Source organism: Pithys albifrons, chromosome 18 (assembly GCF_047495875.1).
Source record: "Pithys albifrons albifrons isolate INPA30051 chromosome 18, PitAlb_v1, whole genome shotgun sequence".
Classification (NCBI taxonomy): Eukaryota; Metazoa; Chordata; class Aves; order Passeriformes; family Thamnophilidae; genus Pithys; species Pithys albifrons.
The window spans coordinates 5,461,708-5,484,392 of record NC_092475.1 but is presented as its reverse complement, the minus strand read 5'-3'; the positions used below and the strand labels follow the sequence as shown (position 1 = coordinate 5,484,392).

At 42.0% G+C, this 22,685-nt stretch overlaps 1 protein-coding gene and 1 long non-coding RNA gene across 5 annotated transcripts in view; one reads left to right on the top strand and one right to left on the bottom strand.

Annotated features, from left to right (window-relative positions):
- Positions 1 to 22,685, bottom strand: part of LOC139680447 (uncharacterized) — a 114,406-nt gene that overhangs the window by 13,730 nt on the left and 77,991 nt on the right. The window contains exon 1 of one of the 3 annotated variants that reach the window (XR_011699349.1): positions 1,507 to 1,581. The exons of the other annotated variants lie outside the window; for them this stretch is intronic. This is a non-coding gene — a long non-coding RNA (uncharacterized lncRNA). Of the gene's footprint in view, positions 1 to 1,506; positions 1,582 to 22,685 lie in introns of those variants that run through there. 3 annotated transcript variants of the gene reach the window in all.
- On the top strand, positions 244 to 17,005 carry ZNF831 (zinc finger protein 831). 2 transcript variants are annotated; one of them, XM_071573042.1, is made up of 7 exons: positions 244 to 470; positions 4,654 to 4,722; positions 8,098 to 12,355; positions 12,792 to 12,934; positions 14,565 to 14,734; positions 14,863 to 15,002; positions 15,301 to 17,005. In XM_071573042.1, exons 3-7 carry the CDS (start codon positions 8,129 to 8,131, stop codon positions 16,105 to 16,107), a joined length of 5,487 nt encoding a protein of 1,828 aa, XP_071429143.1. In that variant the 5' UTR covers positions 244 to 470; positions 4,654 to 4,722; positions 8,098 to 8,128; the 3' UTR covers positions 16,108 to 17,005. The 2 variants fall into 2 exon arrangements, with proteins under 2 accessions (XP_071429143.1, XP_071429144.1); XM_071573043.1 differs by lacking the exon at positions 4,654 to 4,722.

Below are 22,685 nucleotides of genomic sequence, written 5' to 3'. Positions count from 1 at the left end.
AGAAGAAACTTGACTGGATAAGTTAAAAGCAAAAAAAAAAAAAAAAAAAAAAGCAACAACCAAACCTTAGGAAAAGATAAAAGGAAAAAAAGTAATGATTTTTCATTTGTGCCTGATGGGGTTGTGTTTCTTTTTTTTTTTTTAACTGTTTGCAAATCTTCAGTGTAATGGTTTGAAACCCAGTCGTGTCATTTCTGTACGCCCACACACAGAGCTGCAGTAGTGCAGACACTGAAGCAGCAAACCATGTTCCCAGCATCGGCCATTAAAACTCTTCCTCCCCCAGCGTGGGCTGCTGCGCCCCCTCCTCTCTCTGCACACACCCCACCACCCACCCTCCAGTGTGCAACTGCTTAAAAAAAACCCAGAAGAGAAAGACACTGAAAAAAGAAAACAGGATGCTTCTTTTGTCTCAGCGCTATTCCAGGGAGCTGAACCTCTCCACCTGCCTGTGAATTGGCCACCTCAAGGTTAGCAAGTGTTTCGTTATCATTTCGTATGGGCAGATAATGAAATTCGAGATGGTAAGGCAGAAATTTTAAAGTTCTAATTTTTTTAATGTGATGCTTCTTTCACTTAGCAACGAGAAAGATTTTTTTCCTAAAACACAAAGCATTTCAGTTCTGGCCCCACTTCAGCTTTTAAGAGGGCTTTAATCTGTATTTTTTCATCGTTTAGTCCAACCTCCTAAACTTTAAAAGATGGATTAGGGTTATTATTTTTCTGTTAGAGCAACCTGTTGATTGCAGTCTGCTGGCTGGAGGTTGTTAACTCTTTCCTAACATGGGAAATGCACAGGAGCAAATTGATGAAAGGATAAAAGAATCAAAATCCTTTGAGGTTTTTAAGCACTAAAAATCCTGTATCTTTCCTCATTGTGAAGCCACCAACAGTGATGCAAAACCATCAGAGGTGTTAGATATGTTTCTTTATAGAAATAAGTGGTGTGTATTTAAATTAAAGACATATAATAAACTAGAAAGCTTTTCTTATGACTGGAGCTGAGAAAAGTAACAGTATAAGAAGTAGAATAAGAAATTTTCTCTGATATAAATTGCATGAAGAGATCTACACACAAAAATATATTTTAGGTAGCACTGTTCTTACTGATTTAAGCCTTTTGAATGTTTTCATTCATGGACATTCAAGAAAAGGAGAATAAAAAATTATAGAAAACTGTATAATAATGATCCAACTAGTTCTTATTCTAGAATGAAGAGAAGTTATTACAGATCCCATTCTTCTTAAAAGGTTTAAGTATTGTATTCTGGTCCAGTGTTCACAAAAATAATAGTTAAAAAAAGTCCAACCACTTTTGCTGATATTACTCAGTTGTGGAAGTGGTGTCAAAAATATTTGCCCTCAGGTTATGGCACAAGAATTCCAAAGTTCAGCCAGCAGGTTTTCTACTTGCTTTGTACTTTTATAACGCACCAGGCAAAACTTCAGAACAATGACTTCTTACCAAGCAGCAAGATTTCCTGAGGTCAGAATTTGAAATGTTACCTTTGAAAGACTGTAAAGGTTTCAGAGGGTGAGGGAATTCCAGCTTTTCAGCCCAGTTCTGCAGGGATCTGCCGCTCCCAACTTTGCCCAAAGGTCCCAGCAGGCTGCGGGTGCAACTGGCAGGGCTGTAAGATCAGACACACCCACAAGAGCAAGTGAAAAGGTGAAATCACTACTTCTGTTATGAGACATTTCCAGGTATGAACTCAAACTGAGAAAAGAGCAAAGGCAGAAACAGTTTTTAAATGAGACAAGATTAACAGTAATTTCTGAGCTACTCAGGAAATGTATCGGTTCCATTTCGCTGTTTGAATTGAGAACCAGAAAGTGCCGGTACTGGGGTACCCTCACAAACATTGTATTTCCATCAAAGAAGCAGAGCTTTGAGTACCTGCACAACATTTATTTCAGACCCTCTGGTTCACTGTGACTTTATGACAGTAATATTTCAGTAGAAGTTTTGTCTAGTCAGTCAGGGGAGTTCACAAACACTGGCACTGGTGCCAGCCGGCAGTGGGGGGATGACGATCCCACTGCCTGTGTCTCCTGCTGGCAGTGAGATCCTGTGTGCTGGTCTCCCCATCACTGTCCTCAGAAGAAAAAGGAATAATTAATGATCCTAAGAGATGCTTTCTTTCCATTTAACTTTGTAAAGTTCTTTAAAACACATTGCTGTAGGATCTTAGAACTCTTATTTCCTCCTTAGCACAGGAAGCTGCTTACACTTGATCACCCCTCGGGCACAGCTCTGGATCTTTGAAGGGTGTAGGGATTTAACACCTGGGATGGTGCCTTGTCCACAGATACCTGGGCCCCAGAGATGTGTATCAGTGGGGTGGGGGTTTATCTCCTCAAATCCTCCTCAGGACATGAACTCAGGGTGCAGTGGAGCCCCACACGCTCCCTCCTGTGCAGTACCTGCCAGGGGCTGATCTTTACACATTATTAAAATATTAAGGTATTCTGCTGTCCATTGAAACAACTGAAATTAACTGGGTTTCTCTGGGCAGGCCAATGTTTTGAACTTAAATGACTATAAGTAATCTTGCATAGAGATTCTGTTTTAGGAAGTGACGCACAAAAGAGATTAAAAATTTAACTTAATTTCAAACAATTAATGCAGTGTAATACTGGTCCTCTGTATTGTGTGAACAGGTCAGCTTTACTGTGTGTACAGGTCAGCTTTACTGTGTGTACAGGTCAGCTTACTTGTTATCCATTACAACAACCTTTCATCCACATAAATGGGAGGAACCACAGGATGCTGTGGAGCCAGCCTGATATTCATGATTATAAGGCCACTGATTCAAGATTTAGAGATTTTAGATCCATCTTCAAAAGGTTCTGCTAAGCCCTGAAATTGTGTGATAGGGGCAAGTATCAACACAGTTGTAACTTGCTTTAATTAATTATTGCCTCTTTAAGCCTCTCAGGATAAGAAGTTTGCAGTTTTAGCATTTGAAATTTGATATGTTACTGAGGGGTCTAAATAATGAATTTTGAAAGTTTTTACATGTTTTCAGTTTGTTCCTAGTTCCATCACACTGCTGGAATAATTAGCACTGTTTAAAACAAGTGTTCCTTTTAAGTTAAATTCATGTGAACTTTATAATAGTCAGTCTCAAAGTGGAATAAAATATAGTGGGCTCCAGAGAAGTGATCAAACTGAAGAGAAACATTCTGCCTGGTTATGTAAAATGCCCATAATCATCTGTTTGTCTGATTTGATTCATGCCAGTGTTCTATTATAAGATGTGCATCTTTTTCCCCGTTGGTTTGTTGACTGTAGCATGCAGTAATCCTCCAGATCTCACTCCGAGGTGAGAACACATTCCTTGAGGAAAGTATCTCCCAGCAGAGCTCAAACGAGTTGCTGCTTGTAGTTCTCTCCATCTGGACAGACAGTCTGGAGAGCAGAAGATGAGTCACTGGAAAGCAGTTCAGAATGTCAAGTATTTTCTGTTTTCTAGATTCACTGATTTTAAGCATTTGCAGTGCCATTACCAATTACTGGGAGCATTTCAGGCTATGGTAGAAACAAGAGGGATTTCAAGCAACAATACCAGGAGATTTCATCCTCCTGAATGACTAGATGACAGGAAAGAAAGATAGGAAGAATAAGATGGAAATATTTCTCCACTTCCAAAACTAGAGGCCTGCTAAATTAGGACTCCAGAAACTGAGGGAAAGCAACCCAAACAACAGGAAAAACTCTCCAGGATCAATAAAGCTGCTTGGAATGAAAATCCACTGGGGCTTCTGGCATTAGACTTTTACCAGAAAAGAAAGAGCTCTGACTGAAGGGGGTATTGGACAATCAGAACTTTGCAGTTCCACCACTGTCCAGTTTACAAGACCAGGCTGCAGTGTCTGAACTGGGCAGGTGCTCTTTGCAAGAAGATTAAAAGCTACACCTTCCAAAATATGCTGTTCCTAAGGGAATTTTACAGGCTGGATGTACCAATTTTGTGACGTTATTGGGCATTTATGTTCCAGTTGGGACTCACTCAGAGTAACAGCAGCAGAGGGCACAGCAATCCCAGTCCATATTCTAAACAAGTGTTTGCATGAAGAGCTGCCCCCTCCCAGGACCCCCCAGCACTGCTGAACTGTGTTACCTGAGGACTCTTCATGAGTTCAACCCACAAAATCTAATCTTTTAAAATCATCCTGTCACTGCTCTTGACTGTCCCCTATCCTGTTTTCCCTGAAACTTCCCACAAATTTTAGGGAGGTCTGTTGAGCATGACCTAAACACTTTTAACATTCCTGAAGCCTTTTCCAACCTGGTTACAAGCAAATTACCTTTAGGGGTATAAAGAAAAACCCTACCATTGTGTCAGGGTATTTCATGGAATGGTACAACCAAATGCAGTGCACAAACTCTCCATATTCCAAAGATTCTGTGTGGAGGTTCCTACATAAATACTGAGAAAGGATAGGGCGAGATTGAAATACCACTTCATTTTCTTCTGTTTCAACCCTTCCTGTTTTCTGAAGGTTGTCACTGTGACACCAATGAAAAAATAACCAACAAAACCCAACTTCCTACTTCTCTGTTTCAAGTCTTTGTCCTTGTTTCTCTGTGCTTGCATCAAGTATTGACAGAAAAGAGTTTTTTAACTGAAATGCCTCGTTCCACCCAAGGTACGTGAGCTAAAATGATGTCCAGACTAAAGAGGATTCCCCTCCTGTTTGCTCTCTGGTGTATTTAAGGTAAGGATCACCAAAAGCTTTTGAAAAAGGCAAAGACTTGTAGTATAATTGAGTACACTGTGTATGTTCAGACTGTTAAAATCTGCTTCTGTGGGGTTATGAAAATAAACCCTGTCATGTCTCCAGGTTATACCTGTGCACCAAGGTGGGAATTGAGCAACTGAGCATCTGCCCAGAGACTGATGCTCTTCTCAATGTTATGTCCAAGAAAATGATATAGAAGTGCTGAAAGTAAGTTGTTACATGTTTATTTATTGATTTAATTAATAATGAAGGGCAGCTGACAGAGCATTCACATGTGACATGTAGAAGACAAAAATCTTTCACTTCTGTAGTCTGATTATTATAACAGTGCTGACAGAATGAAACAAGTTTTATAAAATATATTTACAACTCAAGAAAAATTCTATAAATAAGGAATGCACTGGATTTAAAATTAGTTTTTTATAGCACTCTCCCTTATTAAAATACTTTATACTTATAAAGTGAATAAGTCAGTTTGTGCTACAATGATTTTTTTATCTGAAACTGCTCCATTTTTTGACTTGGCAGTTTTGCACAGGACTACCTACGGTGTGTATCTGAAGTTAAAATACAAACTAGGAACAAAAGAATTGCATTTAATTGAATTGTAGTGACCAGTTTTGATAGCTTAGGAAATCAATTTAGAAAATTTTGGACTGGCAAAAGCCTGCATTTAGTTTTGTTGGTTGGCAAATTTTCCTTTCCTAATTAGGATCAGGTTCTTGCACTGGTAGTTCAATGCCACGAGCTCCAAAGAGCTGAGAACATGGGGCGGATGCTCAGAAACAGCTCAGGGGATAATCAACACAGGAAGTTTTTCTGCTTTAGGCAAGGGCTACCCAGAATCAGCCTTGGGGCAGAATCAGTTTGAGATAAGCTATTTTTAACAATTTACAGAGAAATACAGTGGCTTTTTTTTTTTTTGGTATATAAACAGCACGTGTGAAAAAGTCTGTTTGTATTTGCCACAAGTCAGGGCAGTTTCACTTAGGAAGAAAGTCTGTTTGCTTGCTGTGAAGAGCAGGAAACTACCACAGCTGGTGGAAATGTGTTATTACATTCTTAAAAGTAATGGCATTGTGTATCACCATTAGTTCACTTGGTTACCATTATTTAAAACTTTCCTTTAAATTTTCCATCACCACTTTGGTATTTTCTTTGTTGAGCATTGCAGAGCACTGAAACGATTCTCAGAATTTGAGAATCTGTGTGTTGGGCCCCAGAAACTTAATAAGTGAAATTATAGAGAGTGTGGTCCTTGGGAACCACAGGATTCATCTGGAAAACATCAGTGCGTGGTGAGTCCTGCTGACTCAGGCTGGCCCTGCAGGGCCCACCAGCTCTGAGTGCCCCTGGGGATGCTCAGACAGAGACAGTTGGTGATATTGGAGGTAAAACAGGTGGAAATGCATTTCCACACTTCCCTCCAGGGGAAGGAGGGGGGCACAGCCACTGGGAATTGTGTCCCTGCTGTGGTACTTGCTGGATGTTCTGGCTGCAGGGTATTCAGGCTTCACTTTACTTCTTGGAGTCTGGAGGTTTTCCCATCAACTTTTTTTTTTTTCCCCCCACATCTTTGGGACAACTACAGCATGCTTGGTTTGTGAGTATCACGGGCTCAGGAATTATCACTTGCTGCTGTTTTCTTTCTATGCTGTGCTTAAGTGCCTGTGTAACTTCAGAACAGCCTTAAACGTACTTGGAATGTCAATAACATCACTTTGCAAATTAGAGAAATACACTTTTTTCCTGTAGTGTTCACCACACTGAACAATATGGATAATAATTTCTTTAACAAGCCATATTCCTTTAACATTCTCCACTACCTATAGTAAAAAGCCACTTAAGTGATTATTCCATGTAGAAATCTTTGAAGGGGACAAGAAAAGTGATAACTGAGCTTGATTTATAACATTCCTGAGAAAGGAGAAAGGAGAAAATCAGTTTGCAGTGCACAGATGAGTTAATTTTATAGGTTGTTTTCTGAGATGGAACCAACACAAATTTCAAACAATATTTTTAAGTAATCCTTTTACTGTTCCCCAGTAATGATTACCTATTAAAATGATCCAAGGAAGTTACAGAAACACCACTACAAATTATGCAGTAAAGGAAATGATTATGTTATTCCAAGTGGGGTTTCTTTGTAATTGTTTGCACAAGAACAGCCCATTATTCATTGCAGCAAATGGATACAGAGCTGTGAGTAAAGCTGAGGAAGAATCAAATAAACATTCAAAGATCACCTGATTTTCACCTGAACTGTAATTACAAAGGGTTATGTTCATGCCCCTATCAGCTCCTCCAAAGGTAATTTTCAACTTGATTATTTTGATAGTTTCCTCCTTTCTTTCTAAGGAAAGAACACACCACAAATTTCTGTTGAAATAAGAAGTAGTCTGGACCAGCACTAATCCTGCATGTAGCTGGACAGGTTTCATAAGAACAGATTCATTTTTTCAAACATTGTGTCCAGATGTTTTCATCTGGCATTGAAAGCATCTGAAAATAAGTAGCATACCATAATATCTTCGTTTATTAGACAAAATTAATTTGGCTTCACAACAACCAGCTTTAATTTATCCCATTATTTTTCTATGACACCATCTTTTCCACTTTGTGCATTTATGTAAATCCCACTCATAAAACAGGACACCAGTTTCATTTTGTTGACATTATTTCCATTTTATACCACTTGTTGCAATGTGTTTGGCCTGAGCTCCCTTGAACTGGGTAAACACAGATGCCATGGAGCCACATTTAATGTCCTGTGTTTGGAATGGGATTGCCCAAAGAAGCTGTACAGTTTTTATCCTCAGGGGATCTCCAAACCAGACAGGGTAACACCCTGACAGCCTCACCTGATCTCAGTGCTGACTGTTCGGAGCAGGTCTTTGGACTGGAGACCTTCTGGGTTCCCCTCTAACCTCAGTTCTGTGTTTCTATATTGACAATTATTAATGTTAACTAAATAGAAAAACATGAGCCACATATATAATGAGAATATGATTCCAGAAAATGAAAATTTTACTTTTTCTGGTGTGCTTAGAGCTTCTATTTGCAAATCTGAACCCCAGATTTATTTCTGATGCTTTGGGTACTTATTGTAGGTCATAAGAGGGGTTCCATGGTCAGTGTTCCTTACACTGTACTGAGCTTTAGTTCCTCAATAAGAAATGAAAAATGAAACAAATTAATTAGAAAATGAAGTAATTATTGTCTGTATAATGCCTGTGTATAAGATTTGAGGTTGATACTCTTAATTCCTGACTTTCCCAGTCCAGCAGCTGAACGTGTGTATTTTCTTTGCTGCCTGAAGATTCCTACTTGCTCTGTTTCCCCTCCTGGCAGGTCCCTGAGCACATGGCACACAGCCCTGGGCATGGAGGCGCAGAACCCGCCTGGTTTCACAGCTGCACCCCCAGATTGCCCCATTGCAGCCCTGTCCCTGCAGCCCTCGCGGGGCTCCTCGGACGCCGGTGTGGGCACTGCGGCTCCGCGGGAGCAGGCGCTGTCCCAGCCCCTGTACCTCAAGGCTCTCACCATCCCGCTGTACCAGCCTGTCCAGGCAGGATGCCTCCCACCCCACGGGCACTTGGTGACCGCCAGGAGCTGCGTCCACCTCGACAGCAGCAACATTCCACTCATCCTCAACCCGCTTGTCCCTCCGGAGCGCCCGGATCAGCCTCAGGTGGTGTTCCAGAAACAGCTTGGGCAAAGTTTAACACTGAACATAGTCAGCACTTTACCAGTTTTATCATCACCGGGTTCTTGTGTAAATGCATCTCTTGGAAGCCCAGGAAAATCCAAAAAAGCTGGGAAATATATCTGCAAACACTGTGGACGAGACTGTTTGAAGCCAAGTGTCCTTGAGAAGCACATTCGCTCTCACACAGGAGAGAGGCCCTTCCCGTGCACCACCTGTGGCATCGCGTTTAAAACTCAGAGCAACTTGTACAAACACAGGAGAACTCAAACACACGTCAACAACACCAGGGTGCCCTCAGACTCTGACACCAGTGGGGGAGCAGAGCAGAATGAGAGAGCAGCAGAGAGCATCACCTCACCCCAGGGCAGCAAACTACTGAGCAGCACTGGTGAGGACAAAGAGGTACAGATGAAACAGCTGAGTTCAGACACCAGTGCTGGACCAGACACTAAGAGACTTCCTGAGCTTTCACTGCCAGCAACAAGCACTTCTCCAGTTTTTTCAGAAAATCAAGAAACAACGAATCAATCCTTCAGCTCAAAGGCTCATCAGGGGGTCCCTGAAAGAGAACCTCACAGTTTACCGTCTCCAGGAGCTTTGCCAAACGGTCCATGCCAGAGGAAAAAGATGCAGGAGCAAAGAACTCCAACAGCCAGTAAGCATATTCAGTTGCAAAGGCAGCAAGCCACCTCTTCGGAGAAACAGTGGGACTACAAGCCATTGGACTGCAAGCTGAAGAAGTGTGAGAGCACCGACTCGGGGTACCTGTCGCGCTCTGACAGCACCGAGCAGCAGCTGGCATCGCCCGGCCCCCTGCACAGCCTGTGCGAGCACAGCACCGAGCTGGAGAGTGAAACCCCCTCCAGGGGTGCCTCTGGAAGCACTGCAAGGCCAGAGGCTGCAGAGAGAGCCACAGCCTCCATGCTAGAGAAAAAGAGGCTGGAAGAGCACATCTCCAAACTTATTTCTCATAACAAAAGCGTGGTGGATGACACCCAGTTAGACAATGTCAGGCCCAGGAAAACTGTCCTTTCTAAACAGGGAAGCATTGACCTGCCCATGCCTTACACGTACAAAGACTCTTTCCACTTTGATATCAGAACTTGTGATGTAAACAGGAAAAAGAATCTCGCCCTTTGTTCAGCAAAGTCTACCTTTGCACCCCTGGAGAAATGCAAGCCAATGTTTTTCCACTCAGTTCCCACCCAGTTCTCCACAACCATCGACACTGTGCCTGTTACTCGGAGCAACTCCTTGCCGTTTGTGGAGGGAGCAAGGATGGGACAGGACAAACCAGGTGGCTCAAAGCCACTTTCTCTTACTAAGCAGTCTGTGAACACAGGCACTGCTGCTTTGCTGCCTAGCAACAATCTTGCTGCAAATTCAGTGGATTTCCCTAATAGCCATCCCCGAGCTCTAGTCAGACAAACAGCCGTGGATGATTTGCCGCTAAGCAATGTGGTGGATCATCCTCCTCCATCAGAGGAGTTGCAAGGGAGTAAAAAGCTTGGGGCTGGAGAAGTAATCAGTGCTAAAAATAAGAAACACAATCAAAGGAAGTTAAAGATGTTCTCTCAAGAAAAATGGCAAATGTACGGAGATGAAACATTTAAGAAAATCTACCAAAAAATGAAAAGCAGTCAAAACGCCAAGAAAATGAAACAAAAGGGGACTAAGATTACAGATATTACAAGCCTCACTTCTGACTCTAAGGAATCAGCCAGCAGCACTGAAATTACTGAGGAAAGAGAGGGCAGGAGCTCTGTGAGTGACAGGCACTCCTTCCTTCTGACAGCAGCTTCAAACATGGGTAAATCAGGAACCTGTACTGATGGTAATCCTGTTGTACACAATGCGTCCTCTGATGAGACTGCAGACCGTGTGTCCTACCTAATGGACACATCCCATTCCATAAATGCTGGTGCACGGACTGGAAGGAACAAAACTTGCCCAGGCCCCAGTGGCAGTGACACAGAGAAATGCTCAGCTGGCAGCAGCACGGGGCGAACTCCAAGCAGTTCTGAGCTCAGGCTTCAAACTCCTGAGTGTCAGCCCAGCAGTCACAGAAGGAATGATGACTCCTTGCCAGTACAGAGTAGCAACTGGGAAAACCCAAGCCCTGGGAAAGAATCCAGTACATTTGAATTAGATTGTAAAAGCACTACACAGGATTATGCAAACCATCGCAGGGCTAAGGAAACCGGCCAGCACGGCCTCTGGGTCTGTGGCAACAGCAGAGAAACTGCAGGGAAATCCCAGAATTTACCATCAGAAAGGAAAAAGCTGAAATTCGAAGTGGAGAAGACACAAACTGTGATTCCAATGTCCTGCCCTAGTCCTGGTAAGGAAACCAGTGCAGTAAGTGAAGCAGAGAGAGCCCACTGCTCTGGCACTCAGTGTCTTTCCTCAGCTCCACTGACATTCTCCAGTAAAGCAGAGGAGCAAAAATCGAGCACAGGAATGAATGAATCCACTGGAGGTATTGAGAATGTGGAATACATGAAAACAATCAAACTCCCCACAAAAACACTTGATTGCAGTGACATTGACCCTCTTGCACATTTGAGCAGTATCTCAAAAGCTTCATTGGTGGGATTTTTAGGGCCTGAATTAAAGGGAAGTGATTGCAACTCTTTTGCCTTGCACAATGCAACAGATAAAGCTGACAAAACACATCTTGTGAAAACAGGAGCAAAAGTACCACTTTTCAGTGACAATGCTGTGGATGTGTCTTCTAAAATTCATCATCTGCAATCTGGTCATTTAACTCCAGTCCCACAACAAAATGCCTTTTCTCCAAAATATATCCTTAAATTGCCACAGGACAAGAGAGCCTCAAATTTGTCACTTTTGCCTAGATCTGAACAGATGACACCTTGCACATCTGAGACAGACACCTTAACCACACCCTCCCGCTCCTCCAGCAGTGGCTCACTCCATTCCCACCCCAGTGATGGGGTTTGGTCCCCTTCACAATTTGAAGTGAGACAAAAGGCTGGCAAGGGAGAGCTCCGATGGAACCTACACACAAACTCCAGGAAAACTCCAGCATTTTGTTCACCAGTCAACCCAGAAACAACAAATATCTCAACCACAGCAGACAACATCTTTTATAACCAAAACTTCAGGCAGCAGGATGAGGCAAGAGATGATTGGAAAAACAAGCAGAACAAAAATAAATTAAATTATCAGAGGCAAACAGAAGAGAAGTGGATGAGCATAACCACTGGCTCTACACAGACTCCAAAGAAGAAAATATGCTTTACTTCTGTGTATACCAGTGGCTTTTTCATATCAGCTGACATCAAAGATGAGAGAAAGGCTGTACATCATATTTGCTCAGGAAGTGACTCTTTGATGAAGACATCAGCTTCTAGCAAGGGTGCAGAGCCAGCAGTCGAGGGGTGGGACAGAGGGGGAAGTCCAGGCACCCTCAAGGACCTTTCACCACCACTGCAGGACATGCAGCACTCTCAGAGCTCAACAGGCAACCCCACTTATTTCTGTCATTCCTTTGGCACTTTTTGTTGCCACACTCTCACCACTCACTGTAAAGCATCCCCAGTGCTCCCCCACAACAACCAGACTTGTTCCTCTGGTGGTTTAACAGCATCAGGCACGAGGGGCACCTTCCCATCCCTCAGTGCTGAGCCACGACTGACCTGGTGCTGTTTGAGCAGGAGCCTCCCCCTGCCCACGGAGCAGAAGGGCAGCACAGACTCTGCCTATTGGTCCGTGCACTCCTGTGGCAGAGGGTCCAGCAGCCACTGCCCCCTGGCCAAGTACGACATCTCTGTTTTCAACATGAAAAGCATTAGCAAGACTGTGGCATATGGCTTAACAAACTCGAGTTTAAAAACGCTGGTTTCATCCTTTTCTAAAGGACAACAGATGCAGGAGGTAATATTAGTAATCCTGTTTGCTTTCTCAAGAGGGTGTTACTGGCTGACAGCCCATCCTCACCCTCTTATTAGAAAAGTGAAATAATTATCAGAAGTACATTTATGGACATTTACAGGCTTTTCTTGAGACAGAATTTATAAGATAACCCTTATATTCATTCAATGCATGAGAAAGATAGACTTTTATGTGACTATTTAAGTTTCTTTCTCTTGACCATTTTGGTAAGAACTCTGGCTAGTGAGAAGTGTGAATTTCTATTTCTTGATTTTTTTCCCCCTTTGTGGGTATATTTTATATGGTGACTGGAAAAAATAGGAATAATTCAGAGTTGTCCTATTTAACTACTATTTAAAAAGAGCACAGGTTTCCAGTCTCTCAGTCAATGTAATTCACAGTTTTAATTTACTTCATTTTTCCCCAATATTGTCAACAGTTAAGCTCAGCAGCTCCTGGTGGTGCTTTCAAAAATATTTCAGAGCAAAAGAAGAAAACAATAGTTTGCAAAAAGGAAAAACTCTCAACAAATAAACTCAAGAGGAGCCACAAACAGAAAAAGATTAAAGTCACCCCCAAATGGTAAGAAATTTGATTTGCAGCTACCCTAGATATAAACCTAATTTTGCTGAAATGGGTGTAAAAGGTCCACAGAAAATAAAAAGTCTTCCACAAAATTCAACCATGTCAAAACTGAGGGCAAAAAATAAGTCTCTCATGAAGAGCAATTCTCACACTGCAGCAGTTCCCCAAAGGTAAACCACAAAAAATACCCACACGTGGTTTATTACCAGGAATAGACTTGTCTAAGTCAAAGACACATATCCCAAGAAAGAGGATGACTGGTCAGTTGAGTCTCACGGTGCTTTAGAAATTATTCTTATCTGTCAAAATTGTCAGCATTTACTTTTGCTTGAAGGGAACCAAAATGCTTCTGTTTTTAATCCTGTTCCAGCTCAGAGCAGAGTGCGAGGCCCTTTTGTCCTCGGAAGATCCATATCCTGAACTGATATTCACAGGAGAATGCAGAAGAATAAATATCAAGTTTAACACCAACTAACAAAGCCATCTGCAGTTCAAAGGATCGTTTGGTTTAAATGAAAAGCAGGAAGAATTTGAGCATAAAACTATCAAAGACACATTGTCTCCACCAGCAAGGCATTTAATGGGAGTTCAGCTGGGTGGATTTAGCCTCTAATCTCTCAGGAGTCTGGGGCAGCAGAATGGCTGATGAATTGCTTCAATAAGGAACACATATTGTGTGCATACATCCCTCTGATTCTATTTCATGGCCAAAATCAGACAGAGGGACTCCCTCGAGGACAAATCAGTGTCAGTAACTTAATCACAGTGTCTCGTTCAGCAAACAGCACTGAGGATCATAAGAACAAAAATAGAAGACTCAGGTCTATGTCATCCAGCCCAGTGATGTTCCCCTAGGACTTTTTTCTGGTTTGTTTTTTGGGTGGTATTTTTGTTGGTGTTGGTTTTCCTGCTGGTCTCTGAATTTCTATATTTGCCTATATCAAATAATTACAGGGATTCAATTAAGTACAGGGTCCTGAAAGTTCAGATCGTGCATAATAGTAGATAACTGGCCCAACTGAAATCAGGTAATTGAATGAAATTTTCCAACACACCAAACATCTGAATAACCACATCCTTTTAGATTTACATCTTGCCCTGTGTGTCGTGACAGTCACTGGTTCAGAGATGGGACCTTCCAATATATTTTGGTCTCAGTCATTCAGAGTTACTGAAAGATCTCTGCAGAGTAGAAAATAAAGCAGAATTGGATTATTCAGTGTGAGTTTTGTAAGTAACTGAAATACTCACACTGTTCATTACTGATGATCAGTAGGTGACATATAAACAGTGAAAAGAAAAAAGCCAACAACACACAGCCTCGGGTGACTCCTGTATGATTCAAGTCTTTGTTTTAAAATTCCAGATACAGGAAAAGGGATCTATTCCTTAATAATTTTCTCTTAGGAAACAAGAATATACTGAATCCTATAGAGAAAAAAACCCAAATAAAATCATTACAGGTCTCTTGCCTAAAATCCTAATTTTTTTGATTTGACATAAACAAACATCTCCTTCACAGTAGCAAACTGCCATTGGATTTAATGTCTGAGATGGTTTTATTCTGCTCTGGTTGCTCTGACATGTCCTGTATTTGTTCACGCCTTCCATGCCACTGGCACTGCAGGTACAGAGGGAGGCACATCCACGGATATGCTCAGCTGAAAGGGAACAGGCTGAGCAAGAGGCCCTGTTTCCCCAAAGGAGCACTGGATGCTTTGAGAAAGGGCTATTCATCCCAACCCCCCAGATTCAATAAGCATAAGAAGTGCCATTCTCCTCAGTCAAAGGTGCAAGGTAAGTATTTTGATATTTTTTTTTTATTTTAAACTGATGTTAGTTCAGTGCTATGATAAGTGTAGTAAGTTCCAGCATCTGGAGGAATAAAAATCAAACTGAAAGTTCCTTCACCCTCTTTTCAACAGAAAATTACCTACACCAGCAAAATTCCACCTCAGACAAACAACTTTGCAGAAGGAAAAAAGAAGGAAAGAACAACTCAGGAATATCTTCCCATACTGAAAACCTAAACCATGTTAAACAAAAAGACAAAATGGATGAAAAAGTATGTATTGTACCTTAATTCTCATATTAATATTTATTAAAATAAAAAAAATATAATGAAAGCTTGAAGTATATTCAACTGTTCTAAAGTTCAAGTTGAGACCACTTTGTACCACAGATTTTGTTTAAAACGTTTAAAAATGTGTTCAAGGTATTACTGGGTGTTCAAATATGATGAAAAACTTCCTAATGTTAGAAATAGCTTTTAAAAAAGAACAATTAAACTTCCATTGATTGGACAGACTTGCTCTGGATTGAAAACTTTAAATGTGATTTTTTCCATTCTCTAATTTCTCCAGGAACAAATCAGGGAACACACAGGAACAAAGGTGTCTGTGCAGAACGTTTGGGCTCCTCTGGGAGCGGCTGTGAGAGCTCCTTGTGGTCCCTGCCCAGGTGCCCCATCCCCGCAGCAGGTGGGCAGGGACGTGCCCCTTGGCCTGGCACAGCCCCTGGCGCTCCCTCCATGCCAGCCCGGCCATTCCCGGCACAGCCTCGGCAGGGACCCAGCGGTGCCTTCCCTGGGGGCAAACACAGGCGACCCTCCCGACAGCACAAACCCAGAGCCTGCTGCTCCTCTCTCCTTTCACCTGGAAACCAGCCAGGGAAACACACGGAGTGCGCAGTCCCAGAGCCAGGTCTTTGGAATGTTAGACCTGGCCTTGGGAAGGGAAAAACCTCCAACTGAAGAAAACACATATTCACCTCCCCAAACCCCCTCAGCTCCCAGTTCCCAGCCTGGATGTTCCCGTTTGTTTGGATCCAAAGCAGAGTCTCTCCCTGAGTCAGTCACGAGGGCTCAGTTACCCAACAGAGAACACACGGAGCAGAAAAACCCGACCCAGAATCTCCCGGACCTTCATGGAAGCACAGATGGGAGCAGATCCCACCTGCAGCCCAATCCCTATGGAAGGTCCCATGGAACAGCTACTACTGCCTTTAAGAAGCCCCCAGTTTCTGTCAGATGCCCTGAGTTCAAGAGTTACTCTGCAACACCTTCCAAGACATTCAAGAAGAGAGGTTTGGAGATGATGAGGAGACAAACGCGAGTGGAGTACGATGACACGAGCAGCGACGATGAGGACAGGCTGGTTATAGAGATATAGCAGACTGGTGCTCACATGGGGCTTGTGTGACAGGAGAAGGGCCAGGAATGTATCATCCATGTTTCTGAAACACCTTTACATCAGCAAAGCCATTCCTCTGTGCAAGAGGCAGAATTCCCTTTGGAAGAGCCCTTTCTTTCTAGGACTAGAACTTTTTTTTTTTTAAATAAATGCTTATTTGAGGCTGGCATCACCCATTTAAATGCAAGAAGTAAACCTGTGTTTCTGATGGGTTTCCAGCATCGTTGACATCCTTGTCACCCTCACAGAATTCCCACAAGTGCTGGTTGTGTGCTACTCAAAGCCTGCAGTGTATTTGGTTACTTCTAACAACACAACAGCAGCAGCTTCCTTGGTGTACGAGCTGAGATTTCCTGGAAGGGTGTGGATGTGTTTGCTTCCATGTTTTCTTGTAGTCACTGCCATCTGCACTGGGAGTGACACCCTGGCAGTAAGGGGAAGATCTGCTCTCTAAGTATCTGTGCTATTGGAAGAGCCTGGAAAATGCTGCCCCTTTTCCCATGTTGCACACATGCCACTGCTTCTGTGTGAGAAATGACACAAGCATGCTTTGCTTTGTGTTTCGTGCCTTTTATGCCACGTTCTGCTCAAATATTCTTGATTTCTAGGTGGAGAATATGGGTGTTAGCTATAGATCTTTCCTTGTGGTGAAATTTCTGACAAGGATTTTCTCCTTATATTTGTCACATTGTGCTCCAACCGATGTCATCTGAAATGTCTCGTTTTTATTGTAATTTTAACTGCAATGATGCTCTTTTATTGAGGGTAAAGAAGCTATATGGCATAGCTTGTTTTCTTTTTTAAACAGAGTTTTGTGCTACAAACCCTAAAATTTACTGGTTTCTATGTGAATAAATAATTAGATATTTCAACTTGACCAGGTGTATTCACTTGCTTGATTAACCTGAAAAACACTAAAAACACTCTACTTCTACATTATAGTCAAATTCTACACTTAAACTGCTGTTCTTGTATTATGACTCAGAAATAGGGTTTAATGGATTAACCTACGAGGGATATTTGGAGTTGCTTTTACTTGAGTCATGAACAGGTAAAAGCTTATACAGAGCATCATCACAAAGAAATCTGTAATACACTGGCTGAGAAAAATAAAAGTATATGTGCAAAAAGATGCCAAAACATTCAGCTACTTCAGATCCTTTCCATCTTTATCTTCAAACTCCTTGTGTAACATTGTTAACAGTTCTATGGATGACAAGAAAGTGTTTGGATTCCACCAGCAGCCTCCACAGCAATGACATTCACCTCTTGCTTATAATATATGGACATATAATGAATCTGCCATGTAAAGTTTTTTTGCATAATGTTTGTGGCTAAATGCTGTGTTTTAAAGTGGAATTTCTAGATCAGTAATTCAGAAATATTCTACTGGCAGACTGAGAAGTGCTGTGCAAAGAAACATTTATACTGCATATAATTTACAGCATAAAATAAAGAAATTTCTTTGTCATTCTGCAGCTGGAGATGGAAGAAAAATGGGACAAGTTTAAGTTAGCTGAAAAAGTAAATTTTAAACTCCCATTTCCTGACAGAAATAATCCTTGATATTTTAGCTCACTATACTGTATAAAACTTTGACCTAACAGTAGTTTTTTACAAGTCCCAGTGGATCTGTGGGGGCACTTTAGCAGGATCTCTGCAGAAGGCAGTGACTGGGGCACAAATCTGAGCCACAGCAGCCTTGGAGGAGTCAGGTCTGAGTCATGTGCACCAGCATGTGAGGACTCTGAGAAAGGGTCTTGGTTTAAATTAGGGAATTCAAGGAGTTTGCACATCCAAATCCAACTGGCTGCATGGTTTTCCAGAAGGCTCTGTGTTCCCAGAACACACAAACAGGCAAACTGTTCTCTACCTTTTACACAGAACTCTCAGCCACGCAGGGATGTATTTAATTCACTCGCAAGTAGCTGAGCAGCAAAACCACAGGAGGGCACCAGGCACAGAGGGAAAAGTCTGTGCTTTTTATCCTCCAGAGTCAGCAGCAGTTCTGAGCGCTTGTTGCTTTGCTATAAGCAAATCTGAAATTCCTTTGCACATGAACGCATCTCATCAACCTTTTCCTCCTTCTAGCGAAGGAAGCAAATTAATAAGGAATGTTGATCACTGATAAGGTCCATATTCAACACCTACATCCACCCAGACAGGCTGCAAATAAGTGGATGTTTCAAATGGTGCCTTTTCAGATGGAAACACATTTTTCTTATTGATTCAGACTTTTATATGACATCTTATTAATTATTGATACTTCACTGACATGCCTGGCAAACTGGGGTGCAAACCAACCAGTGAAAGCCCCGAGGTCACCAACAAATATAAAGATGCCCCTTGAGTGCAAGTGTGTCTTGGAGCCACTGGAACTGGGTCTGTAGGGGAAGCTTCCAGTAAGCTTCTCACAGCAGCCACCCCTGCACCCCCTGCTACAAAACCAACACAGTATCATTTTATTTAGGGCTGGAACAGACCTCCTTTCCAGCCCTATTTTTATCCATGAAGTCTTGTTTGTCCATAGCTGCACCAAAGCACAATGCCTAAAATATTTAGTACTTCTGTATAAGCTCTCATGACACACACAGGGAGTGGTACCTAAACACAGGGGTAGCTGGGGTTGTGTTCTGCCTGGGTTTTATTGGCACAACCAGATTTGTTCCCACTCACCAGTGTTTATAGTATAATAATTTCCCTGTAGTTAAGTAGCTTTGTTAAACCATTAATTTTACCTTAAGGATTTGTGTGGAATTATGGCCACAGGTTAAGACTTCTGGTCTGTACTTTTCATTCACCATAAGCATTTCTCGAGAGTCACATGGATGAAAAGGTCAATAGCTTTTTTTTTTTTTTTAGACTTTACAATACAGTGAAGCTTTAACAGCTCATTTAGTGTGTCCTGGTGGAACTGGATGAATGTCACGTAGAAGTACATAACTTGGGAGCTGTGTCTTCCAGGGAGCTGTAATGTTACCACAGTTTGGTTACAAGCCATCCTCTTAAGTACTTAAATATAAAATGTGGTTTTCTTTCTCACAGTCCAAGTCGAAGTACCTATTGGCTACTCATGACAACTGCCTAAATATGTTCTGTATTTACATAATGCTTGAGTTTAGAGGAGCTACAAGAGCCAGTTAAACAAGGGATGAACTCAGTTGAACAAATTTGTGGGTGCTTTGCAAAGTAGTCAAAAGGATTCTTGTGCCAGGGGTATATAAACTGCTTCAGCTTTCAAAACACCCCATTATATGTTTCATTATCAGTCCCTAAATGATTGTTAGGGTTTAAAAACCAAACCAAACAAAGGTGACTCTAATACAGTCAACTAATTAATCCATAATCCACTTTTTAAGCATCACAAGTTGTGGTTTTGATTCACTGCTTGACAAAACAAGCAATGCTGGTACAACACTGGGTGTAACATCAGAAGCATGTACTTAATCCAGCAAGGACTGGAAGTGTTTCAGGGTGAGCTAGTTGAGATATATTAAACTCTGATTCTATTCAGACTCTTCTGCCATTAACCAGAGGAGCAACTGGCTGAGAGCCTTGGGAGCTGTTTCATAACCTGCTGTGGGCTCATGTTCAGCTGCCTTTGGTGGCCCCCCAGGTCCAGCAATGCTGCTGAGCTCAGTCCTGCTGGCCCAGCCCTGACAGAGCCAGGCTGGGGAATGACACTGACCCTGTGCAAGGCAAAGCCTCTCACACATCACAGGGGTATTCACAGGGCAAAATTTAGGTCACAGCAACAGCCCTCCCCATTTGTTTTACACTGATAATCAGTATTTATAGCTAACAATCTTCCTATGATTTATCATTATTATACAGACCTTATTCAGACTTTTCTTGAAAAATCCTTCTCATTTCATTGCACATGCCCAAATAAAACATCTTGTCCTGAACACAGCTGGGATCATGAGCTGCTGTTGTCCTTTCTCCTCTACAGAAAAAAACCATTACAGAAATTTGCCTCCCCTCCATCAAATGGTAAATGAAAAAAAAGAAAAAGAAAGAACAAAATTGATTTCCGTAACATGTTTTGGCAGCAGCTGAGGTGAGCAACGAAATGGGGGAAAGGGAGCCAGGGTTGTTCACACCTGGTTAGGAAACCACTTTCCCGGGAAGCTGAGCCAGGACTGTAATAGTTCCCTCCAATCTCCCAGCCTCCAGGTACAAATGCAGTGACAGACTGGCACGAGCAGCAGCTCAGAGGGCTCTGGGCACACACACGGCTCTGTCTCAGTGTTGGCTGCGAGGAGGAACCCGAGAATTGCACTCCTTAGAAAGCCATTAGAATTGCACTCCTTAGGGGCTCTGCAATGCCTCTAAATGCTCCCACTGCTCATGGGGAACCGTTTGCATTGAGCTCCTCAAATGGAAGGCACAAAGCAGAGCAGCCCACGAGTGGTTTGTATTCCAGCTCATCCCTCTTAGGAGGTTTTGTGTAACTTTGTTGATTCTGGTTACGGGTTATGTCAGCTCCAAATGGAGCAAATATTCCAAAGGGAAATGATACAAAGGTCTCAGACCTCAAATCACTACTTGTCCAGAAGCAAGAAAGTAAATATAGCAAAGTAAAGCATAAAAAATCCACCTCTTCCTGCACAATATTATAAGGCTTAAGAGATTATATAAAAAGGATTTAGCAACTTTGATTTAGAAAGAAGAACAAAAGCAAAATGGTCATTAGTACATGTTTGATATGAAAAACATCAAACCTTTTTTTATTTGTACCAGATGTGGATAGGCAAATGTGAACAGTTGGACAATATTCAGAGAAGTGGAATTAGGGAAATATCCATAATTAATAACATGCCTGTGGAAACATGTTCTGTGCTTCAAAAAGAATTCAGGTGGTATTAGAACTGGAAGAACCTCCTTACCCTGAAGATGTTGACAAATTTGAAGAAATTCCAAGCAGTGAAAAAAAAATAACCCTGATTGGGGAAACAGATTACTTGTGCAGCAAGATGAAAGGAACCAATCTTCTGCTCTCAATTACACCAATGTGGGCCAGCTAAATTAAGTGACAATGTACCAAGCTTAACTGAAACATATGATATGAAGAATTTTCTTAGAAATGCACAGGGGAAGAATTCCCTCTAGGAAGGAAAGGAACTGGTAAAACATTTGGGGGAAACAATAGGTCCTGTAGGATTTAAACTGAGAAGAGGGAAAATACAGAGAGAGAATGTTCTGCTGCAGTTGCATCTTTGAAATACTTCCTCTGGGATATTTAACATGGAGATAGAACAGATCCACTCACTGTACAAAACACTTACACAGAGGAGGTTGCCAGAGAATGCAACCAGGCAGTTCTGGTGCTGGATATCCCTGTCCCTCATGGAATCCCACACAATGTCTACCTTCATTGTTTCCATGCCTACATCCTTTATTTCTCTCCACTTTAATTCAAACAGTAGTGAGTAATGCGTTATGAAAATTTATCCAGGTTGGATCAGTTACTGAAATGTAATTGCATTGCCTTTATGTGCTGTCTACCAGATGTTCCAGTTTGTATTCATCAAGAACACATTGTGTAAGATGAGCTCCTCAGACAACAAAAAACATCACCATTCCTGGTTTAATTACAAAACTGGAAAAAAATGGGGCCAGAAGAACAATCTTATCATTTATCCTTATCTCCTGGACAACAGGATCAAGAGAGTTTCTAAGATAGATCTGAGAATACAGATACAGAATCATAGAATCACAGAATGTTAAGGTTGGAAAAGACCTCGAAGCTCATCAAGTTGAACCACCAACCCAGCACCACCACCTGGCATCAGCCTGGCAAGGCAGGGATGGTTTCAGAGTTGCTGGGCTTGTTCTTTAAGTTGCATCAGGCAATAATTTACTTGCAGTGTGTGTCCTGTGGGAACTGGGCTAAGGGATCATGTCACTGTACTTTGTAGTGCTAGATATGATATATGATATGAACTATTATGTGATATGTGATATGAAATATGATATGAAATATGCTATTATATGAGATATGATATGAGATGAGATATGAGATGAGATGATATCATAGAATCATAGAATGGATTGGGTTGGAAAAGACTTCCGAGATCATCAAGTCCAACCCTTGGTCCAACTCCAGTCCATTTACCAGATCATGGCACTCAGTGATATGGTATGATATGATATGATTGATATGATATGATATATAAATGCCAGTCATGAGACTGTCTGCACCCACCCAGCCAAGAATGGCAGGAGCCATCTATGGAAAACATCCACAATTGCACCTTTAACCTGCCCCCAGGCAGCCAAGCTGTGCAGGGGACACCTTCACACACCTTCCCTGTGGAGGGGACATTTTCCCACACCTTCCCAGGTTAATTAAAGGAGTGTTTGAGAATTTTGAGAATTTTCAATATCCTTGGGATGCTGAAACCAGCACAATCCTGTCTCTGGGAACCAGAATGTTGCTGAATGGTTTAAGGTTAAACAGCTGTATAAGAACCTTCCCCAGGGACCTGCCCTGAGGCTGGACAGCTCTGAGTTAGGGCTGTGTGGGGCAAGTACCCAGGACAGTGGGAACCTCC

Coding starts and splice junctions, on each gene's coding strand:
- ZNF831 (XM_071573043.1), top strand. CDS start 8,129: ATGGAGGCGCAGAACCCGCCTGGTTTCACAGCTGCACCCCCAGATTGC. Junction 14,735..14,862: donor TCCTCAGTCAAAGGTGCAAG/GTAAGTATTTTG, acceptor TCTTTTCAACAG/AAAATTACCTACACCAGCAA. Junction 15,003..15,300: donor AAGACAAAATGGATGAAAAA/GTATGTATTGTA, acceptor TAATTTCTCCAG/GAACAAATCAGGGAACACAC.